Below are 21,027 nucleotides of genomic sequence, written 5' to 3'. Positions count from 1 at the left end.
CTCATCCCTGTTTCTTTTTACCTCATCATGTCTTCTTTCATCTCTTTCCATTGCCTTTCCATGTGTTCTCTTCTAAGGGAATTCTGTTTCTGCTTCATGGAAGACATTTCTTTTTACAATAAATAGAAGATGCCAGTCTACTGAATTCTTCCTCTCGATTTTTCTTTAGGCCATATCTAAAGTATGCTCTTTATCTTTCTCTTGACATTTCATTTTTCCTGTTCTACAGTATGTTTTCTTATACTTTTTACTGAAATTTTCTTTTTGTTCATTACATAAAATGAAATGGGTTTAGATTAACTATGTGACCCAGGTTGCCTTTGATCCTACATTTGTCTCATGGAGACATCTAGTTATGAAGAGCAAGTAGATGAGGTCCCTTTGTCCAGTTTTTTTTTTTTTTTAATCAGTCGTGGGGCTTGAAATCTGGGCCTGAGCGCTATCCCAGAACTCTTTAACTCAAGGTGACCACTCTACCACTTGAGCCACAGCACCACTTCCAGTTTTCTTGTGGTCTGTTGGAGATAAGAGTTTCATGGAGGGGCTGGGAAGGTGGCTCAGTGGTAGAGCGCTTGCCTTGCATGCATGAGGCCCTGGGTTCGATTCCTCAGCACCACATAAGCAAAAAGACAAAAGCCGGAAGTGGTGCTGTGGCTCAAGTGGTAGAGCGCTAGCTTTGAGATGAAGAGCTGAGGGACAGCACCCAGGCCCAGAGTTCAGGCCCCACGACTGGACCCAAAAAAAAATAAAGAGTCTCATGGACTTTCCTGTCCAGGTTGGCTTTGAACCATGATCCTCAGATCTCAGCCTCCTGAGTAGCTAGGATTACAGGTGTGGCTGCTTCTATATTGTCTGGTTCTCAATTCCATATTACTGTAGTGATAGATAGTATGAAAATGTGCCCTACATTGATTTGCTGTTTTGTTTTGTTGAAGCAATCTCCCTTCATACCTAGGGCTACCCTGGAACTCTCTCTATAGCCCAGCTTCTCCTTGACCACCCCTTCTTCCAACTCTGCTCCTCAGCTGGGGTTACAGTCAGGTGCCATTATACCCAGTTGTTTGCACTTTGATCTTGTACAATTCTTCCCTTGTAGAAACCACTTTCTCAAACCCTTACTGCAGAGTATTATCCCACCACTGCCTCATCACACCAGTCCTCTTGTTTTGTGGGTTTAGAAATCATTGTCTAAGCATTCAAAAACTCAGAGAAAGACAGGTTAGGTGGAGTGGTCAGGAAACTCTAGAGATATGAATGTATAGTAGTTTGTCTACCTTAACAGTGGAAAAGAACGACTGCACAGTTCTGATTGACTCCACAGTGTACCCTTAAAACAAGGCACAGTAAAGACTAAGACAGTAAAGACTCTGTGGTACAGAATGAAGCTAGGGAGTGCAGGGGCATGATACATAAAACGTTTCTCTCTGTTGAGCAGTTACGCCCAGTATCATTTCCTTTCCGATTAAAATAGTACAATAGCCTTTATGGTTTAGCCTGATAGGAAGTTAGAAGAGGCTTCACTAGAGACTGCTGTTCCAAAACCATTTTGAGTTTGGAACTGGTAGCTCATGTCCACAATCCTAGCTACTATGGAAATTGAGACGAAGAGGATTACAGTCCAAAGCCATCCAAGGTTAAGAAAAAAAATCCTAGAGATTCCATCTCCAACATCACCAGCAAAATGCTGGGCTGGAGGTATGGGTCAAGCAACGCCAGCCAAACAAACAAGCCAAGCAACTGTGAAGCCCTGAGTTCAAACCCTGGTACTGGGGTAGCTGTGTGTGTGTGTGTGTGTGTGTGTGTGTGCGTGCGTGTGTGCGTGTGTGTGTGTGTGTGTGTGTACACACATTTAGTATAAGGTATATTCTTACGCCTTTTTTTTTTTTTGTCGGTCATGGGTCTTGAACTCTGGGCCTGGGCACTCCCCCTCAGCTCTTCAGCTCAGGGCTAGCATTCTACCACTTGAGCCACAGTGACACCCCTGGCTTTTTTCTACTTAGGTGGTGCTGAGGAATAGAACCTAGGGCCTCATGCATGCAAGGCAAGCACTCTACCACTGAGCCACCTTCCATGCCTTCTTTAAATAGCTTAAAAATTAACATCCTTTATATTTGTTAACTACTTTGTTATGTCTGTTCTCAGGCCATGCACAGATTGTCCATCTTCTTTTAGAAAGAAATAAATCAGGAACTATCCCATCGGACAGCCAAGGAGCCACACCCCTGCACTATGCAGCTCAGAGTAACTTTGCTGTAAGTAAGATAGAACAATTCTTTTTTTTTTAATTTTTAAACAATTTTTGCCAATTAGCTTCACTTGCAGTTGCAAGAAATATAAGATCCCATGTACCCTTCACCCAGTTTGTCCTAGTGGTAACTTCTAGTGCAGTAGCATAAACAGAAAGGTGACAGATTTTTACCACTTCTATGGCACTAATTAGCTTGTGTTGATGCAGCCATTATCTTTCAACAATTGTGCACACTGCTAACTCTGACTATGATGTAGTTATAGTCTGAGTTTTTGTAAAGTTGCTAGTCACATGGGAAGTTTTATGCAGATTTTACTTGAATGCTCAGTAATAATGGCTTGTTTTATGATAGATAAGTATACTCTCATCACTTGGTTACTTTTGTAGAAATAAGGAAATCTTAGTGGATAATAATGTCCGGAATTGTGTAGCAAGTCTTTGAAACCACAAAAACCTTGGCTAGAATCCAGCTCTTCGGTTTTCTAACAGTGTGATCTTGAACAAGTTTCTTAGTCTCTCTTTTATTTCTTAATATGTAAAAGATAATTATATTTCCTCTCAGGATTGTTGTAAATATTAGAGAAAATTTATGACAACCATCTACTATAGTTTTTAATATTGAGCAAGTATTTAAGAAATAGAATGCACAAAATATGGTAGCCATGACTCTAATCCCAGCTACTCAGGATACAGGGATAGAACTGCCATCCAAAGCCAGCCAGACAAAGTTGGCCTGAGACATTATCTGAAAAACAACTACAGGCAAAAGGATTAGAGACATGGCTGGACTGGTAGAGTGCTTGCCTAACAAGCACAAGGCCCACTGAGTTCAATCACCAGCTTGGAGTGGATGTCAGGGAATACAGAAACACTGAATATTATTAATAGTCCTTCCTTTGCAGCACTTTCTTATCCATTATGCACTCAGCCAACCAGAAAATGATAGTGTCCAGGCTAATTCTGCCCCCTAAGTCTGAATAACTTCGAAGTAGACTCATGCAAAGGGGCACATGTTAAAGCAGTCGTAGTTAATCTGCTTGCCTTCTACATGAGTGTATATAATGAAACCATGGGTTCATTATAATAACACTATCATCAGCAGAGTGTAATTTCTTGACTTCTACAAATGCTCTATCGAATCCTAAATGGCTAGAATATCTTATTTTCATACCTTTCTTACTCTCTGTGCCCAGATTATCTATAGCCTTTCCTTCTTGGCATTCCTAAAAATGTATTTATTACCTAGAGTTTGGACAAAACATTATCTTCCCTAATGACTCAATATACCAGAAAAAATAAGGCTGGGAAGTTGGCTCAGTGGTAGAGTGTTTGCCTCGCCTGTATGAGGCCTTGGGTTCGATTCCTCAGCACCACGTAAGCAGAAAAAAGCCAGAAGTGGCGCTGTGGCTCAAGTGGTAGGGCGCTAGCCTTGAGCTGAAGAGCTGAGGGACAGCGCCCAGGCTCAGAGTCAGCCCCCATTACCAACAAAAAAAAAAAAAAGTAAGTAGTGTTTTGAGGAGGAGCTCTTTATACTACAAGTCAATGAGAAATTCATAGCTTAGACTAGTTATTCTATGGAAATCAGAACTCAAGCAGTAATCCAACACAAGCCTATGAGATCAATCATGTCATCCTATTTACAGGCTAAAAACCACCAAACCAGGTTCAAAGACTTGAATTACTTGCCTATCATCTTGAACCTAAGCTGTGAACTCCAAATTGAACAAATATATATATATATATATATATACTAATAATCATACCTATGCTAATGGGAGAAGAAAGAATGGTAGAACATTATGATGTTTATTTCAGAGAGATATTTGCTTTGCATAATTTTCCAGCTGGAGTTGTAAATTTTCTTAACTATTTCAAGCTCCTTGGTCCCTTTAGCCTTTATTTGCTCAGAAATGTAGCAGTTTTGTTTTTCGCAAAACACAAAAATAAAAACCAAAAAATCCCTACAAACATTCATCTTTAGGAAAAATATACTAAGTTATATTTGCAAATCAGCAAAAGAAAATGAAATAACAGTCTTCAACCTTTTAAATTCTTTCGCTTAATTCAAATGTACATAGTAAACATATATACTAGATCTTAGATGCGCTAGGCTATTAGACCTCAGTAACTCCACAACCTTAAGACTTAGACACAGTATATTATACACTAGAAAGCATGCTGTGATTCACCAGTTCCTGTATCTGCCACCAGTATTCCTATGACTTGGAACATAAATTTGTTCATCTGTAAAAGGAAGGACTGGATTAGATGAACCATTGAATTGATTCTTCCTGTAAAATACTGAGTCAATATTTTATACATTTTTTGTCTCTTCACAGTCTTCAGAAAACTTCTTGACACTCTCATACGCATCCAAGGAAAAATTTCTTAATCTTTCTTAAAATGTATAGAATCTAAATTCTGAGAAAAGAAACAATTTAAAATGTTGGAATACTAGCTTCTATTGTTAGGCACTATTAGCACTGAGGAAGGACTTGAATATAAGAACTACTACATGATGGGCTGGGAAGTTGGCTCAGTGATAGAGCACTTGCCTTGCATGCCTGAGGCCCTGGGTTCAATTCCTCAGCACCACATAAGCAAAAAGAAAAAAGCCGGAAGTGGCGCTGTGGCTCAAGTGGTAGGGCACTAGCCTTGAGCTGAGGGACAGTGCTCAGGCCCAGAGTTCAGGCCCCACAACCAAAAAAAAAAAAAAAAAAAGAACTACATGAGCACTTGTTTGAATGAATTGAATGCTGCATTTCTCAGCACTTTTCAATCACGATTTAACAAATGCACTAATCATCTTTAACGTTTTTATTATTAAAATGAATAATGAGATAATATATTTACCTCCTCTAGAGACACATGCTTGTAAAATGCCCAGGAAAATATATATTTTAATGTTGATCATGACATTGGATACTTCTGGGTCTTTTGTCATCTCTAGCACAGAACTGAAAAGGCTTGATTGAAGATAGTCATTCTCAATGTTGAGGATGTTGAATGAAGGAGTTATATTATGTTTTTGAAGTATTGTAGAAACTAAAACTAATCTATAACAGCAAAAGATAATTATTTTCCATGAAAATTATTTTGTTAGTCACAAAAACATAATTTCATTTGATTGAAAAGCAAGAAAGAATACTTTGCTTCATAGTTGAAGTTACATATATAATTGATGCCTTATTGCTACAAAGAGTGTTACTCTCTTGCATTGATGTGTTCTTTTCTTTTTTTTTTTTTTTGGTAAGTCATGAGGCTTGAACTCAGAGTCTGGGAGCTGTCCTTGAGGGTTTTTTTGTTTTGTTTTGTTTTTTGGGTCCGGTCGTGGGGCCTGAACTCTGGGCCTGGGCGCTGTCTGTCCCTCAGCTCTTCAGCTCAAGGCTAGCGCCCTACCACTTGAGCCACAGCGCCACTTCCGGCTTTTTGCTTTTTGCTTATGTGGTGCTGAGGAATCGAACCCAGGGCCTCATGCATACAAGGCAAGCGCTCTACCACTGAGCCATGTCCTTGAGTTTTTATTCTGAAGTCTAGCACTCTATATCACTTTGTGCCACAGCTCGACTTTTGTTTTTTTTTGGTGGTTAATTGGAGATAAGAGTCTCATGAGCTTTCTGCCCGGGCTGGCTTAGAACTACAATCCTCAGATCTCAACCTCCTGAGTAGCCAGGATTACAGGCATGAGCTACCATTGCCTGGCTAGATCAGTATATTCAATGAAATTTTCTTGCAGGAAACAGTTGAAGTGTTTTTAAAACATCCTTCAGTGAAAGATGATTCAGACCTTGAAGGAAGAACTTCCTTTATGTGGGCAGCAGGGAAGGGCAGCGATGATGTTCTTAGGACCATGCTGAGCTTGAAATCTGACATTGATATTAACATGGCAGACAAATATGGAGGCACAGGTAAGAACTGATAAACGAGTTCACAGGTAAGAACCGGTAGGCGGGTTCCGTTCACTTTCATTCAGGCTCCAAAATGCAGATGGCACTATGAACTGTAAAATGGCAATTTGAAATCATAGCCCCTAATCTAATGCTATTTAACTTTGTTCTTTTCTTTGCAACTTTGAGCTTTCCAGGATATCACATTTCTTCCAAGTATTATAACCAAAGTTAGTACATTTCTACCTGAAGAATGGTGACATGTGACTTATGACATTGGTCCTTATAGATGATTAGAAGAACTCTTCTGATCACTTACCTATGTAAAAAAAAAAGCATAAACCTTTACTTTTCCTTTTTTTTTTTTTTTTTGCCAGTCATGGAGCATGAACTCTGGGCCTGAGTGTTGTTCCTCAGCTTTTAGCTCAAGGCTAGCGTTCTACCACTTGAGCCACAGTGCCACTTCCAGCTTTTTCTGCTTATGTGGCGCTGAAGAATTGAACTCAGGGCCTCATGCATGTGAGGCAAGCACTCTACCACTGAGCTACCTTCCCAACCCAATCTTTACTTTTAAACTGCCTATTTTGTAGTTATTCATTATATTTCTAGAAACACAGAATTTAAGGCATGCACATAACTTAGTGTGTTCTCACCCATCACATTTACTATGCTCTTGTCTCAGATTTGAATAGCAGGACTACATATTGAATTTTCCATTTTAGAGACAACTTCCCGTGACTGTAGCAGCTTCATAGCTTCTGGTCAGCCTAGCATCAAAAGCTTATAATGGATACTTCTTCCTATCTTTCTCTAATAGAGAAAGACAAAGATAGGTGCATGTGTTTTAGCATTCATTGTCAATTTGAAGGTCTGTTTTTTGTGTACTATATCCTAATTGCAACAAAAAATCACACACTAATACAGTAGAACTGAGCAGGATAAAACTTAGCATTGGGCTTCACAGTGTTATGGCTTTTTTATGTACAGAAGTGTTCTAGAGCCTTTTGTATCTATTGTCCTGGATATGACTTTCTTGGGTGCTGAAACTATTGGTGCAGCCCTGTGGGGAGAGGGGAATGGTAGGCGCTACACACACTAATATTCCTTCTGATACTGAGACTGCATACCGTCTAGAATATTTTTTAGATGTTTTTAGGCAGCTTCAATTTGAAGGATTTGAAGCTTTTGGAAGGATTTTGTCATCAAAGCCTCACGGCAGATGTTAAGTTTCTATAGGGGTATGATACAAACAGATACAAATCAGACACTGAGTTTATAAATAATGTAAACATTTACATTTGTATTAGAGTTCTTCCCAGCAGCTAGAGTGATCCGCTTGAATTGTTCATCAGATCTGTCCTTCCTTTTCTCTCATGATTCCAACCTATATGGCCATTTATACCCTAGTCTTTTCTACCTTTCTCACTTAGCTCATTCACTCACCCTTATTGTACAGTTGCTGCCCTGCCCTTCCATACACAGACAACCCTTCCTAGGCTGTACTAATGTTCCCTTGGCCCAGAAATACTGTCTCTATTTTTATGGCTCAGGTCTCAACTTAAATGTCAGCTCCTCAGCAAAGCAGTCCTATCAAAACTACTCTCCCAGACTTTCATTACATTCATTATACAGTTCATCACGACCCATCACTTTATTGTTATGGCTTTTTTCATGTTTTTTTAAATTTTGATTTACTTCCCTTTCTAGAATGTAACCTTATCTATTTTCTAATCCCAGTAATCTTTTAGTAATAGACAGCCTAAAAGGCTATATTTTTTACAGGTATTTTAGACTTGCTTATAAGCAAAGGTGGATCACTGTTCATGAAAGAGGCACCGAGGTAAGCGTTACAGGAACATAACACTTAGAGGAACTTATGTAGGCATCTAGATTGTCTAAAGAGACAGCACAAGTCAAGCACTGCAGTGCAGACACATGGCAGGAATACTCAACAAACATACTCAAAATTACTCATTAGAAGGCACCAGAGGGGAGACCAAATTTCATCTCTCAGGCTTTTCTCCAATATTGAAATGAGTAAGATGTTTCTTAACTTGCACCTTGAGAAAGTAGCTGACTTGCATGAAGCCATGTTGAATGGGGAAATGTCCTCAGGGCAGCCAAGTACCTGGACTTTCGGTTTTACACAGGTGCCCAGACCAACCAAAGGAACAGCACTCGTACCAGGCTGAGGACAGAAGGTTGACAGCCCTAGTCACGTTAGGCCCAAGGGACATGTGCTTACTGGGCAGATTGGTAGGCATTTTTCTCTTGGTCATTTTTCGTTTTCCAAAAAGAGGAAAGATTAAACTCGTAACTAATAAGATGATATCACTTCAGACGACAGAAAAAAAAGGGAAGAAGGTGAGGCCCCCGCTCTCTTCCTGCAGCCCAGGAATTGCCAAATTATCAGATCAACATTTTTAGTGACCAAGGTTATTTTTTTTTAGAACTATGCAAATGTTGAGAAAAGCCTGTTTCATGTCTGGCTACTAAAAAGGATGAATAAAATACATATTCTCTCTTTCTCTCTCTCTGTCTCTCTCTGTCTCTCTCTGTCTCTCTCTGTCTCTCTCTCTCTCTCTCACACACACACACACACACAAGGTATTATTGAATGCACAGACTTTTTAGAAATGCTTTTAAGGAACAAGGGCAGAATGACTGGGCTATCCATCCTAGCCTGCCAGGAGTGTGCAGGACCTGCACACACAGTCTGGCCCACGGCCTGACCACTGCCTGCGGAGCCACGCCATGTACAGTTCCACACCACTAGGCAACAACAAACTCCAATGTGTTTCCAGTTCAGTTGGAAGTCAATCAAATTTTTGTATTATCAGTGTCTCCTTGATTGGTTTTCCCAGTAATTCTGTAAATTGTTCATTTGCAATGAGGTTTTTTTTCCTTTTGTACAATTTGAAACGGATGCTTCACCTCTCCTTTAATAAACTATTGAAGATCAAAAAAGAAAAAGGAAGAGAAACATGAGAAGAGAAAGAAGGGGAAAAAGTATGATAAACTAGGTAATCCTTAGGATTTGGACCTCATTGATCCACAGTAACAGAGAAGTCACAAGAGGAAAGGACACACAGCAGAATGAAGAGTAAAGTTTTAAGCAGTCTATCACTTTCTTTTTCTTCCTTCTTAGCTTTGCATGCGGCTGCCCTTTCTGGCCACGTCAGCACTGTGAAATTATTACTAGAAAACGATGCTCAAGTAGATGCCACTGACGTCATGAAACACACTCCACTTTTCCGAGCCTGTGAGATGGGACACAAAGATGTGATTCAGACACTTATTAAAGGTTAGTTCATTCTAATACTCCTTCGAAGTCACTCACAAAAGTGGGGAATTCTTTTTTTTGGGGGGGGTCCGGTCATGGGGCCTGAACTCTGGGCCTGGGCGCTGTCCCTCAGCTCTTCAGCTCAAGGCTAGCGCTCTACCACTTGAGCCACAGCGCCACTTCCGGCTTTTTTCTTTTTGCTTATGTGGTGCTGAGGAATTGAACCCAGGGCCTTGAGCATGCAAGGCAAGCGCTCTACCACTGAGCCACCTTCCCAGCCCCAAAAGTGGGGAATTCTTGCACGCTCATTTTTGAAATAAAATATCACATGACTGAAAGCCACATGGTAAGATTCCTCAACCCAGCACCAGGAAACTCCAGTTCTACTAGCTCTGCGTGGTAGCAGTTTGATTTGGGAAGTCACTTTATCTGCCTGATTTTCAGTGTCATTTAGGGAGTGATTCTCACCCTCACCCACCTACAGGCTTACTGTAAAAATCTGGAGTCAGCAGTGTATGTGGAAGCATTTCAGTGAGAAGAAAGCAACTGAGACTGTTGCTACATTTTTTTAACTTTGATTCTTTTTGATAAATGCTGTCTACATTAGACATTTTCATTATTCTTTTCCTTTTCTAGGTGGAGCAAGGGTAGATCTCGTTGACCAAGATGGACATTCACTTCTACACTGGGCAGCACTAGGAGGAAATGCTGACGTGTGCCAGATATTGATAGAAAATAAGATCAATCCAAACGTGCAAGATTACGCAGGGAGAACCCCTCTGCAGTGTGCTGCATACGGGGGATACATCAACTGCATGGCAGTGCTCATGGAAAACAATGCAGACCCCAACATCCAAGACAAAGAGGTAACCATCCCGGGTCCTTTATAGTGAAGTTAGCGCCTAAAGGTTTAGACACTTTGTTCTGTATCATGAGCTTAAGTAATGTAGAGCTTTACCAAAGGTAGAGCTCACCCACAAAGCTATCCATCAGTCACAAGTTTTTCTTTGTTGATATTCTCTTCAAATAATCATCTCTATACATTTTAAGTTAGAATATACACTAGAAATAATGTGAATGTCTGAAATATAATATGGCCTATATGTGTATGTGTATATATAATTTATTAGATGATTTTACAAACATATGTGATAGATATTATATGATTTTACAATCTTTTTTATTCAACTAACATTTTTTATTTGCTGTATAATCTTCATAATCATGAGTGCTTAATATTCCAAAAATGTAAGTTTATATTTTTATTTTTTTTTTTGTCAGTTGTGGGGCTTGAACTCGGGGCTTAGGCGCTATCCCTCAGCTCTTCAACACAAGGCAAGTGCTCTACCACTTGAGCCACAGCACCACTTCTGGTTTTCTGGTGGTTTATTGGAGATAAGAGTCTCATGGACTTTCCTGCCCAGGCTGGCTTTGAACCGTGATCCTCAGATCTCAACCTCCTGAGTAGCTAGGATTACAGGCGTGAGCCAGTGGCGCCCAGCTTAAATTTATATTTTAATGGCTAATTTTATTCTTAAAATACCCCTATAAATTAGTTACTATCATTACTCTATTTTGAAGAAAAGCAAAACACATGTTTTGAATAATTACCCTAATGTGGTACATTTGAGATTGGGGGATTCAGGATGTAAATGGTAATTTCACACACATTTTCAGACCTCAAAATCTTTTTGCTGGGCACTTTTCCATTGGTATTATAGACACTGTTGCTGAAATCATCTTTGTCCACTTAATTTTTTTCTTTCACATTATTCCCTTAGAATAATTACCCTCCAAGTGAGATTACTGAATCAAAGAAAGAAATGGTACTTAAGTGTGATTATCTATGATGCATAACACCCAAATGACTTCTAAAGATATACTGGTTAATCTATAATGGCTCCATCTATGCAGTAAGGTACCAGCTTCTCTCAATTTAGCCAGCACTGAGCCCTGACTTTTTTCCTTTTTGTGTTGGTACTTGTCAGGTTTTGGTAGCCAGGTATGCAGATATCAACAAAAGAGTTAAGAAATAATTGTTTTTTATTCATATCTGTATAACAAAGTTATATAAATTAAGAAAATAGATTCTTAATTCATTCAGCAAGTTTTGATTAAGATTGTAACTATATGTAAAAATAACAATTGAAAAATATGGTCTTTATCGACTTGGGAATGCATCTCTTTATCATTTGTTATACTTTTTCTATTTTAACTAAGTTGTCAGTTTCTCGCATACGTGATATATTAAGCTCGTTTTTCTAGGCATGATAACATCTGTGGTAGTCCTTTTTAGTCTCATAACAACCCTTATGTAAGATTGCTATTCCTTCTTCCTTAAATATTTTGGAAAATTCACTTCTGATCTTTAGGTGATGAAATGAACAAATTCCTGTAAGTTTCAACTTCCAAGATGAAAAGAAAATAATCAGAAAGTCAGAATAGGCTATGTTTATTATCTTTTTGTCTTTGGGAAGTTGAAACTTATAGGAAATTTGTTCATGTTAGTCAAAACATTAAATGTATTTGCATAAAATTGGTTGCTTACTGTTTTTATATCTGTAGAAACTGTAATGATTTTCTCATATTAGTTCTGTCCACTGATATTTTGTTATTTCTCTCTTCCTTTTTAACATATTTTCTACTTCCTACTTTGATTTATTCTCTGAACTAAAGATTGCAAAGGTGGCTCAGTGGTAGAGTGCTTGCTTTGCATGCATGAGGCCGGGTTCAATTCCTCAGCACCACATAAGCAGAAAAAGCTGGAAGTGGTGCTGTGGCTCAAGTGGTAGAGTGCTAGCCTTGAGTTCAAGAGTTGAGAGACAATGCCCAGACACAGAGTTCAGGCTCTAGGACCGACCAAAAAAAAATTATTCAGAAGTATGCTTAGTTTTTGGACAGTTGAACATTTTGTTGTTTTTAATTCATTATATTTAGTTTCCTATTGCTGCTTTGATAAATTATCACAAACTTACAATACAGATTTATTATCCTACTGTTCTGGATGTCAGAAGCATAAAATCAATCTCTCTGGGCTAAAACATACAGGTGTCAACAGGGAAACATTGAAAGCACTGTAGGAGAATCCATTTCCTTCACTTTTCCAGTTTCTAGAGGCCGCCCAAATTTCTTGGGTCATGACTGACCACATTGCTCTATCTTCAATGCCACCAGTGTAGTTGAGACTATATCTCTCTGACAATCACCTTCTTGCTTCTCTTTCCCTCTCATGATTTGTATTGCTTCCTCCTAATTTGATACAGATTTCACATTAGTGGAATATTACGCAAGCAGTATTGATTGCTTCTCAGGTGTCACGTCTGGTGTCATGTCACCATTGTGTTAATTATAATCTTGGTTCAAATACCATTTGTATTTCCATTATCTACTTAATGGTACCTCCTTTTCTATAATTAAGCAATTTGGGGAATAATAATATTCTTGAGTTAACATAAAGAACCAAATATGAAAAATTCATTCAGGTACACTTGTTTGATTTTTTTTTCACATTCTATAAAGGGAAGAACAGCGTTGCACTGGTCCTGTAACAATGGATACCTTGATGCCATCAAACTATTGCTCCATTATGCTGCTTTCCCTAATCAGATGGAAAACAACGAAGAGAGGTAAGCTGTTGATATAAATGAGTGTACTGCTGTATTTCTCCCATTCTTTCTGCCACATATTTAATCTTCAGTTTAGATATTGGTTCAAAAATAAGTATACCCAAAAGGAAATACTACACTAAGGAATCTTTTTCTTGTTTGTTTTTGGGTCAGTCATGGCTCTTGAACTCTGGGCCTAGGTGCTATCCTCAACTCTTCAGCTCAAGGCCTGCACTCTACCACTTGAGTGACAGCGTCACTTCTGGCTTTTCTCTTTATGTGGTACTGAGGAATTGAACCCAGGGTCTTATGCATCCATCGCAAGCACTCTACCACTGAACCATCTTCCCAGACCCTACACTAAGAAATCTTGATCCAAAGAAAGAGCAAAAAAGTTCCATGCAGTGCTGATTTGGGTCTGATAGCTATTGAGAACTTTAGATCCTACCTAGGGTAAGTCCATACTTTGCATGAGAAAACAGGCCTCTGGCTTATGGATAGTTCAGGTAGGCCAGAGGAATGTATTCTCTGTTCTGTATTCAAGAGATTTCTCTTCATAGAGAGGGAATTATCAGTTAGTGGGTACAAAAGTGCCCCCACTAACACATAAACAGAGATGCTGAAAGTTCAGCATTTAATGTATAAATATAGCTTCCTTGAATAACAACCAGGTTCACATAGTTATGCTGGGCCTATAAATATAGCTTCCTTGAATAACAACCAGGTTCACATAGTTATGCTGGGCCTATTACCCAACGATACAATATGAAATCTTTTTTTTTTTTTTTTTTTGTCGGTCGTGGGGCTTGAACTCTGGGCCTGGGCACTGTCCCTCAGCTCTTCAGCTCAAGGCGAGCGCTCTACCACTTGAGCTACAGCGCCACTTCCGGTTTTCTGGTGGTTTATTGGAGATATCTCACGGTCTCTCCTGCCCGGGCTGACTTTGAACCGCGATCCTCAGATCTCAGCCTCCTGAGTAGCTAGGATTACAGGCGTGAGCCACCAGCGCCCGGCGACAATATGAAATCTTAAGCAGCAGAAATTCTCGTTTGTCGTGGAGCCAGGAAGATTCTAATAACTGGTAGTTAACAACTATTTTTGTGACCAGACTTCCATATCTAGCATCCCTCTAGTCCAGGTCTGTGAATTAGTCTTTACTGTTCGTGGCTATGTTCACTGAATGGCCCTGACTTGACCTACCTCCTCCTCTGAGCCACATTACATTGTTCTTTTGGGTGGGAACATATGGAGAAAGAGGAGCTTCTCTAGGCTAGTTAAGCTTAGTGGAAACATGTTCCTCCTTTTAGAACCAACCTCGTGCTGCTTCTCAGAATTCTTCCTCATCAGTAAGAGAACAGATGTCTCCTTATGAAGCTCTTAAAAATAATAAAATATAGCTGGGCGCCAGTGGATCACACCTGTGAACCTAGCTACTCAGAAGGCTAAGTAATCTGAGGATTGCAGTTCAAAGCCAGCCCGGACACAAAAGTCCATGAAACTCTTATCTCCAATAAACCACTCAGAAAACCAGAAGTGGCACTGTGGCTCAAGTGGTAGAGCACTAGCCTTGAGCTGAAGAGCTAAGGGACAGCATCCAGGCCTAGAGTTCAAGCCCCACGACTGACCAAAATAATAACAATAATAATAGGCTGGCCACCTGTGGCTCACAGCTGTAATTCTACTCAGGAGTCTTGAGATCTGAGAATCACAGTTCAAAGCCAACCCAGACAGGAAAGCCCATGAGACTCATCTCCAATTAAGCACCCAAAAAGTGGTGCTGTGGCTCAAGAGGAATAGCACTAGTCTTGAGCAAAAAACAAAACAAAAACTCAGCACCCAGACCCTGAGTTCAAGCCCCAGGACCAGCAAACAATAATAACAGCAAAAATATAATAGAATATCAAGCATTAAGAATCCAAAGAATTACTATGGTTTGTAAAGAACTTATACTGTATAACAAACAATATTTAATGGCTATTTTTTAAGAACCCATGAACAGAATGTGTTTTGTTTTAATTCATTTCCCATTTATATACTGAGGCTTCAATTTCATACCTAAGTAACTGCATGAATTAAGGTGCTTCCTTCCTTCTTGAATAAACATGTATTAATTATAGACCAAAAGACTCAAGGAAAAATCCTCCCCATGGTACTTGCCAGTCTCTAGATAAAAAGAGACAGTGGTCATCTCACAGTCTCTTTTAATGTTTCATCAGCAATGCACCGGGGGGTGCGAATGTCATACGTTGGCAACTGCCTTTTATGTTTATTGACATTCAGGTTTAGGCATTCTCCTGATCCCATCAGCCCATCCCCACATGGCAAGTCCAATTGAATCTCACCCTTTGTCTTTATCTACATTGTTTCTTGGCTGGTTACCATCAATGCGGTGCTAATTTTTACTTCTCATGCACTGCCACTAACCAGTTGATATACCCTGTAGAGACGTAATTTTTGCCAGCTTCTGCTGGCTTTCAGTCGATAACTATCTGACAGCCACACTCGAACATCGATGGGAATATTTGCAGAACTCTAATGTTTCTAAATTGGTTTGCGATGAAGAAATCTGAGTAGTAACAACGACTGTGTGGCCAGTACCTTAAACCTGATGATAGACTTCAATCTTAAAACCTTGTTAGAGATTTAGATTGTGTCTGAGTAAAAGATTGATTGAGAATCCTAATTTGAATAAGCCACCAGTGAGAAAATCGAAGGTATTTCATGATAGAGCAGCATTACATTTTATGAAGGAAATTCTGCTAATTTTGTTAGTATAATTACCATTATGCTGTATTGTTTGTAGATGAATATTAAAATGCATGCATAGGCATGGAATAATAGGAGGTTCAATGTCTGCTTTGAGAAAAAAGTAAAAAGAGCTCAGAAAAAGCAAATATAGAAAAATCTGATTATTAAATTTGGATATTGAATATAAAGAAAATTATGCTGTTCTCTCAAGTTTTATACTTGAAATTACCCATAATAAAAATATAATTTCTCATAACCAATATATTTACGATGTAGCTTCAAGCCAGAAGCAACCTCAAAGATCGATTTCCTCCTCTTCTTCTCTCCCTTTCACAGATGAGGAACCAAGCTCAGAGAAGTTAATAGAAGGCCCAAGGTACACCAGCCCCCTGATTCCCAGCCCAGCTTGTTTTTGCTTGTATTTTTGTTTTTTGTTTTTGAGACAGTGTTGCTCTGTAGCTCATGTGGCCTTCCAATCTTCCTGCCTCTCTCCCCATGTGCTGGGATTACAGGTGTGTGCCACCATGCCTGTTTAGGGTATAATATGTTGTATGTTATTTCCTTTTGTTATATTTGTAAGTGTCGCTTGGACCTTATATTTTTTAAACCAGATTTGGGTAATCCTATTATGTACTATTTGAAGAATATTAGATCCTGATAATTATTTTTTAAATATACCAAGGTTACTAAATCCATATGCTGTTTCCATACTGATTTTAGAAGCAGTTCTAGTCTATGAGAAACTTATATTCAACAATTGATAGAACTGTTAAAGAAGGATTGCCCAACTCTATTTCCGCATAATGTTTGAGAGTTTTTCTAGGTATCTCTATATGGCCTTCTGGTCCTGAACAGTATTGGCAAATCAAGGTGTCTTAAAAAGACCATTGCTCAGTTCCAGTGTGGAAGGCTTTAATACAGGTACAGAAGCTCTGCATCCAGACACAAACAACATAGAACATTGTACAAACAACATATGTATGTGTGTTTCCTTCCCGAGGTGACCAAACCACCTATATTCTGAAAACCTCTTTCTCTCTTATCTTACTATAACTATACATGATAGCTTTCTGAGCCTAGTTGTGCACTCTTGTGCACACTATTGTGTGTACAAGTGGAAACTACCCTAGTACTTGTGATGGTGTTTATGAGCTACAGTCACCCAGAGAGGACTCGGCCTCCAGGGCAGCCGTTAGGTGATCATAAATCCTAGCTTGGGCCCTGTGGAAATGTTTATGATGGGCAGCCATGGCATCACCAGCTGCTGCAAGGTGATCAGAACACTAACCGACATTTGCTCATGGTTCCCTTTGTTTCCAGCATAATGCAATGCTCCTCGTCTTCATTTCCTTTCCTCCATATTAGTTTGTTTAGAAGACAAGCCAAGCTTAAGCTTAGAAGCATCAGCTAAGTTGTTTAAAAAGTGACAGTCTTCATAGACTTCATTACCATCATTGGGGTGGTTTTTTTTTTAATTTAAATTTCAATATGTTTCCATTCACTGCTGGAATTCTTAAAAATGTACCATTTTAGAAAATACTCATTTTCCTTTAAAAAATAAAGAGAGCTTAGTGGGTTTTAACCTACAAACTTGGTCATCTTTATGTAGACATATGGATCACTCTTGTGTGATTTCTCAGTTTTATACCTTTAAGTTTTATAACTTTTTTTTAGAAAAGACTTTTCACTTCAATATTTTAAAATTTTCCAGGATTGTTTTCTAGTACTTTATGGATTTCTTTTTGGATATATAGATCATTCAGAATTTATTTTGAACTAAAATGAAAGAATTTGTGTGTGTGTGTGTGTGTGTGTGTGTGTGTATAAAAGAGTGTATGTGTGTTTAGCCAGCCTAGTGGTTCATTATTATAAGCCTAGGAGGCTGAGATCTGGAAGGACTGTAGTTCAAGGCCAACGTAGGCAGAAACGTTTACTAGACTTTATTTCTATAGCAGATAACAAAAAGCAAGGCTGGAATTGATTTCAGATGGTAGAGTATTAGTCTAGCAAGTGGTGAAGTCCTAAGATCAAACCTTAGCAGTGTAAAAAAGAAAAAGCAGTTTTTTCTAGATGGCCTTACTAACCCTATTTGTTTAATAATCCATTATTATTTTTTAGTGATTGAAAGAACCATATAATCAGGAGTTTGTTTTTTTAATTAGTTACAAGCAATAGTGGACTCAAATGTATCAGTCACAGAGTTTTCAATTCATTTTCATATATGAGTGGGGAATTACTTGGTGTGCGGAAAAGAAAGTGATCATGTGTCCCGGGAGACCCTTTCCTCTCATTTGTGAGTCAGCCTCCAAACCCAGGAGTTCACAAGGCTGACAGGCTAAAGCACCTTCCCAGTTGCATTCCGCCTTGTTTTGTACTCCTCAGAGGGAAAAGCAGCAGCTGATGGGGCAGGCTCTGCCTGGAGAACAGTTCACATCATGGAATGAGGTTTCTTTCTGCCTTATGATAGCATCGCCAGCTTGACTGCACCTTAAATTATATTCTGATGTTCAAAGCCTGCCTTATGCCTCAGGTACACACCCCTTGACTATGCTTTGCTCGGTGAACGCCATGAAGTGATCCAGTTCATGTTGGAACACGGGGCCCTGTCCATCGCAGCCATACAAGACATTGCTGCCTTCAAAATCCAAGCTGTCTACAAAGGGTACAAAGTCCGGAAGGCTTTCCGAGACCGGAAGAACCTCCTCATGAAGCATGAGCAGCTGAGGAAAGATGCTGCCGCCAAGTAAGTGTGAGCTATGGACATTGTGTTCTTAAAGCTCAGTTAGGTGCAGGGAGGCGGGCGGGGGCATGGCCAGGAGAGAGTCAGACAAGAATGTAATTTCCTTTTGATCCTATGCCCATCCGCCTTCCCCATCCACCTACCACTGTCTGCAGAGCACTGGGCTGCAGTGAAGCATGACCCCACCTCTGGGGGCAGGGAGGGGAAGGGTATTTCCCAAGCTTAGTCCCTCACAAGCTAGGGTGGGATTGCGGCTTAGAGTACTGTGAAGAGATAATTCCTCTCTTCGCCCTTCTGGCCTTTTTGAAGGAAATTAATGTTGAAATCTACCCTACTTTTATTAAATGAATTTAAGTCTCATTTTGATTTGATTAAAGCAGCCAAATGTATAAATGTCTCTTCTCCACTTATTCCTTAATAAATCTGTATTAAGTACAGTTGCTTCTCTGGGTGTTCAGGAGATTCCTGCAGATAACAAGATCCAAAACTCTTGTATAAAATGGCAGGGGATCTGCATACAGCCTACACCTGTAACCATTGAGTTTAATCACCTATAGATTTAATTGTGAAACCTAGTACAATGTGAATGATATGTAAATAGTTGTTACTCTGCATTGTTTAGGGAATGATAACCTAAAAACCATCTGTACATGTTGAGCACAGATGAAAGGTTTGTTTTTTTCTGAATATCTCCTATTCATAGTTAGTTGAATTTGAGAATAAAGAACTTATATAGAAGGTCAACAATAAAGTACTTTATTCAAGAAATATTCAGGCTGGAGGTGTGGTTCAAATGGCAGTGCACCAGTCATGAATGAGCAGGCCTAGTGATCACAAGACCCAAGAAAAAGAAATAAAGAAAAAAGGAAGGAAGGAAGAAAAAAGAAGGGAGGGAGGAAGGAAATATTGACTTCTTACTATATGTACAAAGCCCTTGGTTAGAGCTTAAGAAGGAAATAGTTAACAAAAACAAAGGTATTTTTTTTTCTCCCTCACCACCATTTTCCTCCTTACCCAGCCAATTCTTCCCCAAGTGAAAATTTTAAATTGAGGATAAATTGACCTAATTTCATTTCATTTCTCAAAAGGAATTTCTGAAAGAGCTGAGTCAATATTTAATTTGGCTTTGAAAAATCATCATCAAGCTGCTGCTGCTGCATCTTCAATGAAGGTGGCCCAAGCCAGGCTTCTTGCCTTATAGCCACGTATTTTTCCATTCAATCACGTGAGGAGAACAGAACTTGCTTTCCTTAAAGGAAGCAACTTACTAAATTTGAAGGGAAGTGATAGAGAAATCGGGAGAGAGAAAATTGTGGACATATTTTCTAAGGCAGGTATTTCAGAAAGTACTACTTAAGAAATACCTATAATCCATTTAAAGGCACTTTATAACACAGTCTACACCACCTGTGTCGTTGCCAAAATGAACATTACTGTAATTTACCTGCCAAAGCACAGGGGGGAAGGCACACTATAATAAGACCATGTTTATGCTGATCACCCTTCTTCCCTGAAGCTTCCTTTTTCCTGGGTCTTCACTCTATTCTCAGATCTCTAACTCCTTGATTTTTCTTCCCCTATATATATATATATATTTTTTTTAAATTATAGTGTTTCCACATTGAAGTCAGCCTTACAGGTTATTTAGACTTCTGCTTGTGATATACTATTTTCCACAGGAAATGAATTTTATCTTATTTTTATGTTATTAAAGCAGAGTGTGGCAGTGCATACCTGTAATCCCAATGGCTCAGGAGGATCATTTTATCTCAGGTGTTCAAGAACAGCCAGGGTAATGCAGAAAGAACCTCCCCCCCCCAAAAAAAAAACCAATTCTTTAATTCGTTTATCGCTTAATCTCACATCCCGACTCTCTGAAACTCCAGGAACTGAACCCCATAGCTTCAGGTGCCCACTCGCTGTACTCAAGAGTTGCCCACTTTGCCATACTCGTCACTGGCCAACACTTGAAATCCTGTTTGCGTGCTCTGTCATCCCTATCCCTTCAAAGTCACCGTGGGAAGCTACAAGTCTGCCTCCCGCCTGACCTCTTTATTCCTTGTTAGTGCTGGTATCCTTGATTCTGCTTATCCCTCCTTTGAAATGTTTTGTTCTTGGGCTTTCAGTCACATGACTCTACAATCCATCCTTCTTTTTTAGCAGGGGAGGGGGTAAGCTTGAATTCAGGGCCTAGGCACGGGTCCCTGAGCTCTTTTTGGTCAAGCTCAAGACGTGCTTTGCTACTTTGAGCCACAGCTCCACTTCCATTTTCTGGTGGTTAATTGGAGATAATTTCATGGACTTTTTCTGTCAGGGCTGGCTTTGAAACATGCTTCTCAGATCTCAGCCTCCTGAGTAGCTAGGATTACAGGTGTGAGACTCTAGCACCTAGCTGAGCTGTCATTATTGACCTCCAGCTATGATGCTATGTAAGTACCTCCAGCATTCTGCGTCTGTTTATATTCCAAATTTCAGTTTTCCCTTCCACTCACACCTTGCCACACCCATGGTATCTC

General features: G+C 39.5%; 1 protein-coding gene across 1 annotated transcript in view; it reads left to right on the top strand.

Moving 5' to 3' along the window:
* Positions 1 to 21,027, top strand: part of Invs (inversin) — a 104,632-nt gene that overhangs the window by 67,523 nt on the left and 16,082 nt on the right. Inside the window, exons 7-12 of the mRNA XM_013023321.1 lie at positions 2,143 to 2,252; positions 5,985 to 6,156; positions 9,284 to 9,439; positions 10,055 to 10,284; positions 12,938 to 13,044; positions 18,302 to 18,514. Coding sequence (XP_012878775.1) covers positions 2,143 to 2,252; positions 5,985 to 6,156; positions 9,284 to 9,439; positions 10,055 to 10,284; positions 12,938 to 13,044; positions 18,302 to 18,514 — 988 coding nt within the window. The remainder of the gene's footprint in view (positions 1 to 2,142; positions 2,253 to 5,984; positions 6,157 to 9,283; positions 9,440 to 10,054; positions 10,285 to 12,937; positions 13,045 to 18,301; positions 18,515 to 21,027) is intronic.

This window comes from Dipodomys ordii, unplaced genomic scaffold (genome assembly GCF_000151885.1).
Source record: "Dipodomys ordii isolate 6190 unplaced genomic scaffold, Dord_2.0 Scaffold67, whole genome shotgun sequence".
NCBI classification, from domain to species: domain Eukaryota; kingdom Metazoa; phylum Chordata; class Mammalia; order Rodentia; family Heteromyidae; genus Dipodomys; species Dipodomys ordii.
This window is presented reverse-complemented; position numbering and strand designations above follow the sequence as displayed.